Genomic DNA, 14,939 nt, shown 5'->3' with positions numbered 1-14,939 from the left:
TTGAAAAAAAAATCCAGTGATGGTAAATATGCTAACGTGGCCGCCCTGTTCCGGGTGAGGCTAGAGCAGGACCGGATTACAGCATTTGGGGTTGGGTTCTAATGATCAGCCTGGGGAGGTACACCCGTTCCCGGGGAAGCTGGGAAGAAACCGTGGCGAATGGGCAACTCCAAAGTCATGCAGATTATTAGATGGGTGGCCTGGCTGGTTTCAAAGGTGCCGATCAGCAGTTCTTGTCCCAGGGAGGCTTCCTCCTTACCTTCTGGGGGCAGGACCTCTGGGCCAAGGCCATCGCCTCCAGTGAATTTTTCTCTCTCAATAACAGCTAATTATAATACCCTCAGCTAATGACTGTAAGTGTTTAAAGCACTTGTACAATAAAAATAAAGATCTGAGAAGATCTGGGCTTGCCACCAGGCATTGTCCCTCCAGCCCGCACAACCAGGATTGTGGATAAGTCCTCTGCCAGCAGCACTGTCCTTGGAGAGCAGAACCCAGGCTAGACACCCCAGATGGTGATATCTGCTTTGTCATTTGTGTGCTTTCCAGCCAAGTTGTAATTTCCTGGAGGCCCCAGCTGGCCCACCCATGTGGAGAGCAGGGTAGGCCCCTGGAGGAGCTGAGGAAATGCACCCCAGAGGTCAAGCCTATTTCACTGTGGCATCTCATTTCTTGCAAGGTTTGAGGTAGTTTAAAACAAAATCACAGGCAACGAAGTAGTGAGCTATATGTAAAGTCTCCAGGGCCAAAGGAGGCAAAATGCAAGTAAGAGCTGGAAACTCAGACTGGGAGTAAAGGCCACAGAGGTCAACATAAAAACATGCTGCCACTGGGATTCAAAACTGTCTTTACACTTTTAAAGAGAGGAGCACAGAGATGTAGAAGCTGAGTCCTGGCTATGTGACATCAGGTAATTTTATTTATTTAACCTCTTTGGGCCTCAGTTTCCCACTCTGTAAAATGGGCTTGCTAATGCTCCCGTGGGTCACTCAGGATGGAGGCAAGGCATGGCAGGGCTGGCATCTTGCAGACCTCAGGGCAGAGGGTTGTTTGTTATTGTGAGGGTGACTAAGCTCAACTGTAGGGCACTTGAGATGTCTAAGGTGAGAAGAGGCTGCATCCTCTGACTCAGTCTTCCTTCCCTCTCCCCAGGACCCCCAGGCCCCTGCTAGGAAAGGGGGACTCCAGGAAGACTTACATGTAGTATCTTGCCATGGGGAGGGAGCACATTCTTGCAATCAGGGGAGATGGTCCTCACTGAGGGGGACAAGAGAAGGGGTGTCAGAGAAGAAGGTAGAGCTGAGGCAGACACCCTGTGGGCCCCTGAATCACCCACTCACAGCACAGAAGGTCTCACCAAGCTGCTGACCTATAACCGGCCTGCCAGAATCCACCAAGCTTCCCCACGCCAGGCCAGCACTCCAGGCATCTCTCACCCATACCTCCTCACTTGGGGCCCTGTGGGGCACGCAGAGTGGCAGGGCTGTGAGCCTGTGATGGCAGTGGTGCTGGCTCTAGGAAGCCAGGTAGTTGAGCAAGGAGCATTTCCCAGAGCTGAGACAGATGGGGTGTAGTCCAGCCTCACAGTTTGAGGAGGAACTTGGTTCAGACCCTGTCCGGCTTCCCAGCCTGCTCTAGTCACCAGGCTCCCAGCCTCCCACCTAACAGGGACTTAGGACCCAGCTGCAGACAGAGCATCTCCTGCTGCAGGCCGGGTCTCCCTGTAGGGTCAGAAAACATCGAAAGGCCTGCACTGTTCTGCCAAGACTGTGAAAGAGAGACCATCTAAACATCCCATTCTGCTCCAGAGGGAAAACAGGTCAGGCTTCGTAGACAGAGAGATGTGTTTTGGAGGGTGAGTGATCTAAACTGAAGCCAGTGTTCCTGTATTAACCCCAGACCACAAAGCTTCATGTGGCTCTGCTCCTACTGTTGGATAATCCTGCCCAAGAGCTTTTCCCTAACTCACCTTCCAGAAGCCCATTCCGGAATCTAGCATGCAGAGAAACTCACAGCCATCAGGGCACAAAGGGGTAGGAGTTGGAAAACAGCCCAGAAAAGTAAAGGCAAGGATAGTGAGGGCTGAGGTTTATGGAGCAGGTCTGGTTCTCACCAAGTAAGATGGGAAAAGAGAAGAAGAAAAAATAAGACAGCAGAAAACAAGAGGGGACAGGGGAAAGGGAGGCAGAAAGAAAGGAGCAGGGCTCAGTGGAGGGAGGGCATGACACTGAGAGACATTTTAGGAAGTGGTCAAGGAGGGACAGGCCGATGCTGATGGCAGGGGCCTCCCCTCCTTAGCACTGAGCTCTGTGGCCTGGGGGTTAGAAGGAGGACTGTAGCCACTGTGGCCATTAGTACTGAATCTGCCCCCTTGGTCACCTTGGACAAGTTATTTCCTATCCCTGGGCTTTGCAGGGGTAGTTCCAGGGTTGGTGAGAGTGAAGATAACAGGACACCCATCTCTGGGAGGGCAAATTCTGGATGGATGTTGGTGATGGCAAATCAAAGTCTCAGAGTTTTCTATGTACTTTATAATTTCATCTGTCACCCTTATTCCAAGGAAAGATAATGGATTGTGCAAATGTTTAGTTATAAAGATGTTCACTGCATCCTTTTTTATAATACTGACAAATTGGAAATAATCTAAATGTCCATGAATAAGCTATTGGTTAAAAAGTTATGGCAAATTAAGCAAATAAGGAAGTATGTGTACATGTACATTAAGAAAGTAAGTAAATAAGAAAGGTGATATTGTAGAACATTGTATGAAAGAAATGTTCAAAACAGATTAAGTGAAAGGGCATGTTATAAATAATGTAATAATGTGTACATCATAGTTGCATTTAAACCCACAGCGTTGGAGGACACGCATACATAGACACAAGTCTGCCCCGGTAGTGACAGCACTGACCTTTGGCCCACAGGATCCTGAGTGGTTCTTATCATACCATCTCTTAACATTATTCCTGTGTGAATCTGACTTTTTTTTGTTGTATAAATTAAGTTTTAATTTTTTACAAAATGAAGTGTTTCATCAGAGTCATGAGTTCCCACAGATGCCCTCCCCGTGACTCACCTGGAGGCTCACTCAGCAGTGCTTCCTGGGCTGATGGTTCTGATTCAGCAGGACTTGAAGTGACTCGGTGATCAGCCAGCCTCTGCAACTGGTCCTCTAGCTCACTTCTTCTCTCACCCTGAAGAATATAGAAATCACCTGCAGCCCTTGTGATGCTGAAGACTCTGATTCCCTAGATCTGGCGTGGGACCTGACACTGCATTTCAAGCATGCAACCACGTCATGTTAATGCTGCTGGTCCTGGTCACACATGGACGAGCAGAGGATCCCCCAGTCCCAGTAAGGCAGCAGCACGGCCTCAGCGCAAGCTCCCTTGATGCTGGGCTCTCTCTTCTGTCAAACTAGCAGGGTCCTTTGGTTGTGGCAGCAGAGATATGGGCAGTCTGGTAGCTGTGACAAGGCCTGGCTGGGGCAGATCAAGTGGAGGGCCCTGTGTGAAGCTGGGCAGGCAAGGTGATGACTCAGCTGTCCATCAGTGTCCTCAAAGACTCAGCGGAAATTCAGTGCTGGCCCAGTCCAGCTGGATCATCTGGGGCCCCAGAAGCTTCCTGTCCTGGCCCAGCCCCAAATTCCAGTATCTCTCCTAAAGACACCCATATCAGACATCCCTTGTCTGAGCTCTGCCAAGACAGTGATTGCATGAGTAGGAATGAGAAGCTGGCTTCTAGGGCATCAGAGAGCTGGGCTCCTGGTGCTGAGTATCTGCTGTGGTCCCTCCCAGTGCACCACACACTCCATCCCCAGAGTTTCCCTCCCCTGTTGTGACAAGTGACTTTCTACTTGGACACTGTCTCTGGCTGTCTCAGATCTCTCCAATTCACCTGTCCTGGGTCAAATGCCACCATCAAACTGTCTTCTCCATGCTCTTTTGCACATCACATGTGGCCTGCCCTCTCCTTGTCCCTCTACACATTATCCACATGAAATATGTTCTCTCTTCTGTGGAGCTAAAACAAACCTCTTTTTTGATTCCTCTGATATTTGGCTGCTGCCCCCTCAGAACCCTTGATGCTGAATGACCCTTCACACCTTTCCAATTTTCCCTTCTCAGGTCCATTGTAGATTTCTCCTTCATTTTAAGGGCATCCCTAAGGCTGGAAGTCACAAGTCACAGTTCTAAACACTTCTTTTCATAGGCCAGGCGCTCACCATTCATCCTTTCCCACAGCTGGAGCCATAATCTTGGTCTAGTGCCTCTCAAGCCCAGACTGCACATCCTGCTTTATCTCCAGCAGTCTACAGGACACCCCCATGCACACACCACACACACACACACCTGCTTTGGGCATCCTGTCATCACACACAACCAAATATATCTAAGGTCAGATTAGTCTACTTCTCCTCCAGCCCATTCATCCCTCCCAACTTCATTTCTCTCACTGCCATAATTTTCCTCCAGGCAGTAAGATTCAAACCTAAGAACCACTCACAATTTCTCCCACTGCTTCCAAGTCTATGTCTGATTTGTCAGCAAGTTCTGATAAATAGAATATAGCTTTGTTTTCTTAACAACCATTAGTCCTGTGCCTGTATTCCTGGTTTTTCTACCTTCAATCCAGCCCAACCTATGTGAGGTACCTGGACTCAGATTCCAAGGACTGCTTTCATTACCTCCCTGCCAGCCCTAGAATCCACAGCAGCTTCCCGTTGCATCACCATTGGGCCCTAATTTACTTGTAGAGTATGTCACTTCCTCCTGAACATGAAACCACTCCCAACTCCACCGGGCATATGACTTCTTTTTTTCTTCCTAGTGGGCATCCTCAGATCCTTTCATTTCCTTACATGTCATCCCTCATCACCTTCCATTCAGATCTTTTGGCATTAGGGTCACTAAACACAGTATTATTATCTTCAGGTTGAGTATGTAGTTCTGCCAAATTATCAACTCAGAGTAATAGCTCAGACATGCAAAGTTACATCACTTAACCTCCAACCCTCAGTTTCAGCATCTATAAAATCATGGCATTAGACATTATGGTTATTAACATTCCTCCAAGATCAAACTATCCCTGATTCCATGACTCAGGGTCCAATGAGCCTTTCCCTTCCCACTGCAGCCCTACTCCAAACTCCTGTTAAGTTTCAATGTTTCATCTGCTGTTCTGTGTACAGACACTGGCTCCCCTTTTAAAAGGCTACAAGATCTTGAGCCATGAGGCATGGTTTGCAGCCACCTCCAGGTGCCTGAACTAACGCACATTGATGCTTGTAATGTGGAAACACCCAAGGCGGAGTTGAATGGCAGGTGGGTTCTAGACCTCGTGACTATCTTGCCACTTTAGAAAAGCCCCCTTTTGCCCCTGGGCCACCAACTTGTTGTCATCAGGATGAGAGGCTGGGCAAGGCCAGCATTTTTCAAAACTGTTTTGTGATGAAATTTTACAAAGAAACCTACTGAAAGTAAAAGGGATAATATGACCTGCTTTTGCTAAATCAGGGAAAGATGGAGACACCAGAATGCTGCTAGCATTTTCCCTGACCACTGAACAGACGCTGGGGCAGCTCTAAGGAACCCTCAAGCATCGCCCAACAGCGTTGAATACCACTAGCCTAGATGATTTCTTCTGAAATTACTTCATTCCTCAAATCTACGGTTCTAAATATTTTAAAATCCTGATTTAACCTATATCTTCTCCTCAAAATCCTTCTGTGTGCCCTTAGACTTAGTCAGCTTCCCATGGTGTGGAGGGATACTTGGTTATCGAGAGAGTTTGCCAGCAGGAGTTAAGAGAGAAAGGAGAAGAGGGGAGAGGGAAAAGGAGAGAGGGGAGAGGGGAGAGGGGAGAGGGGAGAGGGGGGAGAGGGGAGAGAGGGGAGAGAGGGGAGAGAGGGAGAGAGGGAGAGAGGGAGAGAGGGAACACTGCCCGCCCCCCACTAACCTGCAGATCCCGGGCACCTGGAACCTCTGACTGATTTCTCCAGGGCATCTGAACTGAGTTTATACTGTCTGGTCAGGGTGGGTCAGGCCTGCAGCAATCTTTATAATTGGCTCCAGGATGGGGAAAAGGAGCCTCGGGATTTCAAAATGTCTTCGGCACAGTATGGGTAATAAGTGGGTGGAAGCATTAATATGTGTTTGTTGAAGGAGGAGAGACTCACCCGTAAAACCTTAGCAGAAGCCAGGCACTGGTATCCTGCTCATAGCTACTATCATTGACACTTATTGGTGGTTTTGGCCAGACAGTGCTGGGTCCAGGTGTCCTACCACCTTCCCTCAGTGCCCCATGGGGCCACATCCTTGGCCTTGAGAAGTGGGGGAGGCAAAAGAGAATGTGTCTGAGGGCCCCAAGGACAGAGCATCCTCTGATGTTCGAAGTCAGGCTTGCAGCCGGCAAGACAAAACAAAAGTGGGGGCTGATGGCACTGTGGCTATGACGGCCCTGTTTGGAAAGGTAAGGAGGAAATCTTCCCTTTTCAACAGGTTCTATTAGCTGGTATCTGCTTGATAAGACAGAACATCTAAGGACACCCACCTAGAGAAGGCATTGACCTTAGATCCCTCCTGGGACTGGGTAGGTGCCCTGTGCCCTAGACCGCTAGGACACATGACATGGTGTGAGTAGGGCAGTAGTGAAGAACACTGGGGCTTCTGAGTGGCATTAGTCAACTCAGTCCATACTTCTATCCACCCATCCATCCACACATCTGTCCATGTATCCATCCCTCTATCCATCTGTGTAAACATCCATCCATCCATTTACAAGGGGCAGAGAAGCCTGGGCACAGTGTTCTCTGTGGACCAGCCACCTAATTGTAATTCTCCCTCCCAGGCTATTTGCACAGTCCCACAAAGGGCTTGGGGAGGGAACAATAGAGGTCAGTCCAGCTCCCATTTACAGAGGTACAATGAGGAAAGATGGGCAGAGATGGAATGACTTCCGTTTTCTAAGGCCAGTGGTCATTCTTTGCCCCCCCCCACTCCCTAATCTCTTATCCCTCTGAAGAAAGGGCCAAAGCATTTTAGGGGATTACACCAAGCAGTCAGTGAGTGTTTCCTGAGCATTTACACTACTGCCATGTGACAAAGACATACAGGACGTGGTCCCTGTTGTTAAGTAGCTAAGTCTTAAACACGTAAAAAAGATACTTAAGGAGACCAGACCCTCTCATCTGTAGGACAAAGGCCAATTAGAGACAACAGAGGCAGAGAATCTCCTTGAGTAAATAAACAAATTCCTAGAATTGAAAGGACCTTAGCCATGACATCATCAGCCTCCTCCAAATGGGGGAATCTGTGCTATGACATCCGTGAGAAACAGCTAATCAAGCTCTGTGTCAGCACTTCCAGAGTCACGTCTCACAGAGACCCTCACAGTGTGTGTGGTCCTTCTGGTTCCAATTTGGGGTCACACAAAATATCCATCACGGGTCCCACCCGTGTATTCTGGAATTACACGGAGCAAGTACACTCTGTCAGAGGCAGGCCTTGGAGTCTTGATTGGGGCTCTGTGTGTATTGCTTCTTCGTCTCTTTACCCTCTTCCCTTATGACTCAGTCCTGGGACCCTCCCTAACATTCTGGACACACTATTGGTCCTCGGTGCCTACAACTGGCACAAACTTCACTTGGTGTGGGTATTGCACCTCTGTAAATGCAGGCCTCCGCTGAGAGCCTGCACTGAAATCGAAAGAAAGCCAAAATCACTAGCCCTTCTTCACTTGCACAGCCATGATGCCAAAGTCCCCCCGACAATCCTAATGGTGTCACATTCCTCCCGCTTCTACTGACCCGGCCTGGCTCATCCGTGCTCAAGCCATTTGGAATTCTATCATTCTACAAATGATGAGACAATCACTTTAGCCTGGAGAAAGCTTCAAGGATGCAGTGGAATTTCAGCTGCTCCCCAAAGACTGGGCACATTCAGATGGGTAAAGAGAGAGAAAGAATCCTCTAGGATGGAGAAACAGTTCCCACATTCTACACTCACTGGATTCCCATCATTTGCTAAACATTATAGAGGTGCATGAAGACAAATGGATACAGCATGACCTTGAGCTCACTTGAGGGGCTGCAGACCCAAGTCAGTTTTTGCAGTGTGGGGAAGTTAGCAATAGAGGTTACATAAAGCATACCAGGTATCTCAGCACAGCAAAGGCTTCTCAGAGGAGGTGACAATGTGAGATTACGATGTGCCTGGGAGCAAAGAGGTTGTGACCTTGGTCTGCAAAAACACATCCCGGTGCCTGGAGCCCAGCTCATGGTAACTCTAAGAGGCCTGTGGGAGGAGCTGTACCATCTGCTACCCAAGGACTTCCCTGCATCTGTGCTGGAGCACTGAGGTCTTCAGAGGCAGGTCTGCTGCCTGGCCCCCTCCTCACCAGCCCCTCAGCAGAATCTGAACATGCCAGGCTGCTCTAACAGGGCAGGTGCAGCTGGAACCCCTGGAGCTCAGCACTGGGCCTCTCTTCTGGCTTCTGCTCTCATCCTTCAGGGTTAGAAAGGAGCACAGCCCCTGGGACATAGCACCGAGGTGCAAAGGTAGTCCAGGAAGATCTAAACCTTGTGGCCACAGAGAATCTTCAACAAATTTAGTGTGATCGGCTTGTAAATAGAATGGCAAAAAAAGGAGCTGATGTTCATTTTGCAAAGGAAAATGAGAAAATTCTGATCATAATAAAATAAACTCGTTTATTTCTCTTCCCTTGAGTATTAGTTATCTACTGCTGTGTAGTAAGTGGGTCTAAAACTTAGCAACTTAGAGCAACAGACATTAATTTTCTCATATGGTGTCTGAAGGTTGGGAATCTGGGGCAGCTTCGCTGTGCAGTTCTGCCTCAGAGTCCGTCTTAGGCTGCAGTGTAAGTGTGTCTGGGCTGCATCATCTGAAGACCTGCCTGGAGGGGCTGAAAGGGCTGCTGCCAGGCTCCCTTATGCAGCAGTTGGCAGGATGCCTCATTTTCCACTGCATGGATCTCCCTGTAGGACTGCTTGGAACATGGCAACTGGCTTCCCCCGAGCAAGTGAACAAAGACACAGAGCAAGATCGCGTCTTTTATAATCTAATCTCAGAGGTGGCATAACATTACTTCTGCCAGATTTATTGGTCACATTCCATTGGTACAGTGTGGGAGGGGACACATGCAACGTGTGATACCAAGTGTGGCGGGGAGCATTGGCAGCTGCATTAATTTCTTAGAGTTGCTGTACCCAATTACCACAAACCTGGTGGTTTAAAACAACAGAACTTTGTTCTGTCTGAGCTCAGGAGGCTGGAAGGCCCTACTCCCTCCCAAAGCTCTGGGAGAGAACACCTCCGTGCCCCTTCCCGGCACCCGGAGGTTGCCTCCATCCCTGGCGTTCCTAGCCTTGTGGCAGCACACCTCCAATCCCTTCCTCCACCTCACCTGGCCCTCTCCCAGGGTCTCCTCTGTGTCTCTGTCCTCTCCACTTCTAACAAGGGCACCAGTCATCTGGATTTAGGGTCAACCCTAATGCAGCATGGCCTCTTAACAGACCTTATTGCATCTGCAAGGACTCTATCTCCATATCAGAGCACAGGCTGAGGTTCCTGGAAGGTCATGGTTTGCGGAGGAACACTATTCACTCAGCATGAGAGCACCCCCCTCGCAGGCTGAGTCCCACACCTTGAAATCTCAGGGGGCTGTGCAGCCCCTGGTATAGGATTTTTCTTTCTGTAGGTTCCTTCCCCAGGAGAGTCCAGCCACTCTACCCCACCGTATCCTCCTTCTTCACGGCTTTGCTGGCATCTGCTCTCTGATTTTCGTCACGGCTGACCAGAGCAGGGAGCTCAATTCAACTTGAATTTATCTCTGGGGAAGTGGAAGCCAAGGACAACCAGGGATAATGTCTGCTTTGCTTACCTCGAGACTAATTTTTCTTACTATTACATAAGCAATCCGTCCTCATTGTAAAACGATCAGAAAATACAGACAAATAACAAAAACAAAAAGAAAAATCACCAGTAACACCACAACCCTGATGTTGCTAAAACTGAAGCAAACTCAGACTTTCACCTACACTAAAATACATAGCTAGGCATCTTTAAAAACTAATTGAAACAGAATTACAAGGTATGCTACTTTGTAACTTGCTTTTTACACTTGTCACAAGCATCTTTCCATGTGAGTAGACACCAACATCTTGGATTTTAATGGACCTGGAGTTTCAAAAGGTAGGACGTGATCTGCTCACCTTGGGTCTGAGCTGCACACCACTGCCCTCCCCTGCCCACGGCTGGAACACGAGGGTAGAGGTGGGAAAGGCAGCACAGATGGCAGCCGAACTGCAGGGAAGTGGGGTTGGCTGGATCCCTGACCCTACGGCCACCCTCCCGGTCCTGCACAGTGGTGAGTATGGGACCTCACGTGGGCGGCTGGTGGCCATGAAAGGCTCACATGGGGACAGGCTGGCCTGTGGGGCTCAGAGGCACTGGATAAGTTTCCATGAAGCATGATGGATTTCCACCACTCCCCACATCCTGACCCTGCAGGATCTTTATTTATGACTCCCGGGGGATCTTGCATGGTCTTTACAAGCTTCCATACCAGTACCACCACCCAACAGGGAAAGAGACTGTGGACTAAACCCCAAATCTCAGAAAGATTTACCCAAACTGGGAACCAGGAGAAGGGAGGGGGGCCATGTGTCCAGCTACTCAGAGGGGGTCCCTGAGAGCAGAGCAGGGGTGGTCACCGGGGGTCTCCTCACAGCCAACCCCACCAAGCTACCTGTGCCCAGGGAGTCCAGGGGACAAGGTGCCCTAATCACACTGCTGGAAATAAAAGTCCGTGATGGGGTCCCCCAAGCTGACGTTCTCCGGGAGCCGGGTGAGCCGGAGAGGCTGGTCCGCTTCAGGCACAGTGCAGAGGAACCAGCCTGGGAAGGCAGCTGACTCAAAGCTGGAGGTGAGCCCCGTGTCCCTCCGGTAGAAGGTGAAGCTTTTGGAATCCTTGGCACCAAGGTAGAGCTCCATGATGTTTACTGGCTGCCAGCAGAGGGAGCGCAAGTGAGGGGTGGGCAGGTGTGGGGTGGGGCGAGGGCCACAAGGGGAGCTGGCAGCAGAGCTGCAATCAGCAGAAGCCTGCGAGCGGCGGGGGGCTTGGCCCTCTGTGGCTAGGAGGCCTCAACAGGACTCACCTCTAGTGTCAGAGCTGGTTCCTGCCCCATCCCACACGACAGGCACTGCCTGCCCCCCTGGACACCCAGGATGACTGGAGAGAGCGTGGCATCCAGAGCACGACTGGGGACAACACTGATCTCCTCACCTAAAGGAAGGAAGCCAGATGCAAGGCTCTGGGAAGCAGGACGTCTGTTAGGCATCCTATCCCCAGGCTGGGCAGGAAGGGGGCCTCTCAGTGGCTGTCACCCGGGGAAGTGGTCTCCTGCCACCTGGCTCAGGAGACAGCAGGGCACTTCCCACTTCCCACACCTATGCTTCCCCTGCCCAGTGCCAAATCTGCAAGTCTTCTCTAAGCCTCACAGATATGACCACCTCCTTTAATGCCCCTTGTCCCTCTGGCCTCATTTCTGAAGCTTGTCTTGATAAGCCACCTTCAGAGTCATGTGGACATCTTTCCACCACCTGTGAGATCCTGGGAACAAGAGAGGGTCTCATTCCTGTCACACGCACACACACACGCGCGCACACACACGCAGCCTTGCAGAGGAACCTGCCTGGCCCCAGTGCCTGGCAAGCGTGTCCTGGGTGGGCAGGTGTGCTATTAGGAGAGGAGACATATCTCTGGGGAGACAGGCAGGGGCAGAAAGAGTAGGCTTGAGGCCAGATGGTGCCACCTGCTCTCTGGGTCCCACCATTCCAAGGGACCAGAGGGACCCAGGGGAAGGGCCGGAACCCACTCCCGTGTGGGAATAAAGGTAGAGAGGCTGCTTTCATTCTCTGCTTAGCACTGTTCCCAGGAGGAGGACCCACGGCCTCCGAGAAGGGGAGCACACACACTTTGGGAAGAATCCCAAGGCTGCAGCTGGCAGGGAGCACGAGTCCTCCCTCTGTGGGAAGCTACGGCACGGTGTTTGCCCCTCGCACTGTGTCAGGCTGGGGTCTGGAGGCCAGTGCAGTTTGCATGACTGTTCGAAGCCCTCTTAAGGCGCCCAGTCACAGGGTGCACAGAGACCTAGGGAAGCAGTTCACGTGTTGCCACCAACCTTTAATGACCTTCCCTGCATGCAGCCCTCCTGCTAGAAGCTGGCCATCATGCAGGTAAAGCACCTTCAGAGCTGCATCTTTCATTCTGAAACATCAGGATGGGTGACAGTCAGGGGAGGCTGGGCACTTCAGGCTCCAGAAAGCCCTCCCATCTCAGACCCTGGCTCTCTCTCCACCTCTGTGCCGGGAGTAACAGCACAGATTTCTCTCCCAGCCCTGCTGGGCTCACACCCTCTGACAGGACAGCCCACCACTTCCCGTTCTGAGTGGACTTGCTCTGTCACCCTATTTGACCTTTCCTACACCAACCAATGTCCTCTGTGTGCTACACTGGAAAGGAAATTGGATTGTGAGTCAGAGTGCTGGGGTCTCATCTGACACTGTCATTACTGCTGCTAAGTGACAACAGACAAATCACTTGCCCTCTCAGGGCCCAGGCTTCCCTGTTGCTAAACTAAGATGATGGGTTTGATAAGACCCAGGCTTCTTACAGATTCAAATCTGATTCTTCAGTTATTATTGAAGACATCAAGGTGCATTTACTTCCATTTGGCCATATATTCCCTATTAATTGAGGAATTTCTTTAAGTTTAAAATTCTTTCATTTTGCTTTTCAAATTTATTCTGCGTCTAGGATCTCAGTTGATTTCCAACATCCCATTAGGGGGAAGATGTATCCTAAAATGGATTTTCCCAGATGTTACATGGAACCAAGTGTGTTGCATGCAGATGAGTTCAGTGTTGGCTAAACACAATTAAAGTCTACATCCAAATTACTAATACGCTGAAGAGTGCTATGGTTCTCTTATAGGGATGCTGGGAAGCGGTATTTCCTACATTTACTTGATCAAAGAGCAACACTATATAGGCAACTCATAGGATTGGGGTCCCAGAGAATGCAGTTTGGGAGAAGCTATGCTAGACTCTGAGTTCAGCAGGAGTGAGGACTGTACTCACTCCCTGTTGCAAAGTTCAGCAGAGCAGAGAGCCTGGCTCAGTCCATGCCAGTGGACAGACAGACTGATCAACTAAATAGCTTTGTTGCTGCTTTGTCTCCCTGGGCAGCAGGAGGTGGTGGAACAAAGTGGCTGAACTGGCATAAGTTCACCGCAGTGGGTGGTAACAACAGGGCTCCAGGCCAGGGCTCCTGACTTCCGCTCACTTTATGGACAGATGAGGCTGCAGCTCTCCATAGGGTGACTCACTCGTCCCCTGTTGCATCAGGGAACCCTCAGGAGGTGGACTGCCCCAACCGGAAGAAGGCTGGGGGATCTTCTCTGAGGGCAGTGAGGTGCTGCTCAAACTCCCCAGCTGCCCGCCTCCCTGTGGGAGTCCCTTCCTCCCTGGAAAGGCCGGACAGCGGGTCTACCTGGATCTCCCCATCACCAGAGGACCCAGCCAAATCACAGGCTCAGATACTCACCGGAAGCACAGCGCCCCACTCAGGACCATCTTGAGCTTCACACTGTGCAGATTCTCCTATCTTGAAATAACAGAAAATCTTAAGTCAGGCCAACCCTCCACGCCACCTCCTTACCCCCTCTCCCCCACCCCGCCCAGCGTGTGAACAGCCCTCATGGAGCAGATTCTGGGTCTGGAGTCGGGAGAGAATCCCAGTCCTGCTAAGCCAGATGGAGTCCAACTCCCCAAAGGACACCTCAGAATGTGCTTTCCTCCTGCGGAGCCTGAGGTGTCTGCCTGCTCCTCCCAGGATGCCTCGGCCTTTTTAATGATGCGCAAGGGAGGGCCCTGAAACCACCGTGACTGGGAGGAGCAGGGTTTCCCAGAGGGATTTCACACCACCCTGCATACACTAACACCTGCTGCTCATTATCTCTCCCAGGGAAGGAAGGCTCTGGAGACAGTGCTCTGCGGTAATTCTGCAGACTCTCCGGGGCTTTCCAGCTCTTCCTGAGCACTCAGCATCTGACCTCAGGTGCTTCCTGGCCCAGAGGCCTCAGAGCAGCAGCAGCTCCCGGAGAGCAGGTTTTAGGACAACCCTCTCCGCTCCCTCTTGGCTCCTTGGCACCCTCCTTCCTGCCTCTGCCAGGCCTCTGGAAGATGCTGGAGGCGGGTCGCTACCGCTTAGGGGATATTTAGTCTACATATTCATTCTAGAAAAACCTGAAAATCCAGATTAGCAAAAAAGGGAAAACATGCACCATCAGAAAACTAGGGATAGCGCATTTTCCTCTGCATATAAATCATGTAACTATTGGCAGCTTTTCTCATAACTGCACCATTGAACCAGCACGTTTTCAACCTGTTATTTTCATGTAGTAAAATAACAGAAATATTTCCATACCAGATATGAATAACATTGAATAGTATTTCATTGTATAGACGCAATGTCATTTATGAATAGCAATCAATTATTATTTGTTCTTTCTGTAATTTTTTTTGTTTTTGCTATTGAAAATCATGTTGTGACAAACATCTTTGTATCAACATCTTTGCTTAGATATATGATTTTTACTTAGGAAATAAAATCTAGTTCATACCACCTGTGATTGGTCTTTCTTCAATTCCTAACTGGTAAAATATTACATGAGTGTGAACAATTTGTGTGTTTTAATTCATCCATTGCTCTCTAGGATGAATGCAAATTACAGGGCCAGTGCATAACAAATAACTACTTTTTGAGTACAATTGATAAACATTTATTTTTAAGGCATAAGTTTTAAAGCAATTGTGGGTTATGGGTTTAAAAGTCCTTAAAGTGTTTAGGAATAAATA

General features: G+C 49.9%; 2 protein-coding genes across 6 annotated transcripts in view; both read right to left on the bottom strand.

Annotated features, from left to right (window-relative positions):
• Positions 1 to 6,091, bottom strand: part of LOC108399293 (interleukin 1 family member 10) — a 57,730-nt gene extending 51,639 nt beyond the window's left edge. For 2 of the 5 annotated variants that reach the window (XM_073241126.1, XM_037011988.2), the window contains exons 1-3: positions 5,959 to 6,007; positions 3,077 to 3,194; positions 1,199 to 1,257 (exon numbers count right to left, since the gene is read on the bottom strand). In XM_073241126.1, coding sequence (XP_073097227.1) covers positions 1,199 to 1,230 — 32 coding nt within the window. In that variant the 5' untranslated portion in view covers positions 1,231 to 1,257; positions 3,077 to 3,194; positions 5,959 to 6,007. Of the gene's footprint in view, positions 1 to 1,198; positions 1,258 to 3,076; positions 3,195 to 5,958 lie in introns of all 5 variants that reach the window. The other 3 variants (XM_073241117.1, XM_037011987.2, XM_073241123.1) reach the window with 3 other exon arrangements.
• Positions 6,092 to 9,067: 2,976 nt separating this feature from the next.
• On the bottom strand, positions 9,068 to 13,955 carry IL36RN (interleukin 36 receptor antagonist). The gene is made up of 5 exons (XM_017663992.3): positions 13,861 to 13,955; positions 13,627 to 13,686; positions 12,203 to 12,288; positions 11,177 to 11,304; positions 9,068 to 11,024 (listed from the first exon to the last, which is right to left on the bottom strand). Exons 2-5 carry the CDS (start codon positions 13,653 to 13,655, stop codon positions 10,800 to 10,802), a joined length of 468 nt encoding a protein of 155 aa, XP_017519481.1. The 5' UTR covers positions 13,656 to 13,686; positions 13,861 to 13,955; the 3' UTR covers positions 9,068 to 10,799.
• Positions 13,956 to 14,939: the final 984 nt, after the last annotated feature.

This window comes from Manis javanica, chromosome 1 (genome assembly GCF_040802235.1).
Source record: "Manis javanica isolate MJ-LG chromosome 1, MJ_LKY, whole genome shotgun sequence".
Taxonomy (NCBI): Eukaryota; Metazoa; Chordata; class Mammalia; order Pholidota; family Manidae; genus Manis; species Manis javanica.
The sequence above is the reverse complement of the archived record's forward strand: the minus strand, read 5'-3'. Positions and strand labels throughout refer to the sequence as shown.

Excerpts from the sequence above, each read along its gene's own strand:
- IL36RN (XM_017663992.3), bottom strand. The coding sequence starts at position 13,655 with ATGGTCCTGAGTGGGGCGCTGTGCTTCCG. Across the intron at positions 12,289-13,626 it reads AGTGGGGCGCTGTGCTTCCG|AATGAAAGATGCAGCTCTGA; the intron begins GTGAGTATCTGA and ends CTGATGTTTCAG. Across the intron at positions 11,025-11,176 it reads AACCAGCTCTGACACTAGAG|CCAGTAAACATCATGGAGCT; the intron begins GTGAGTCCTGTT and ends CTCTGCTGGCAG.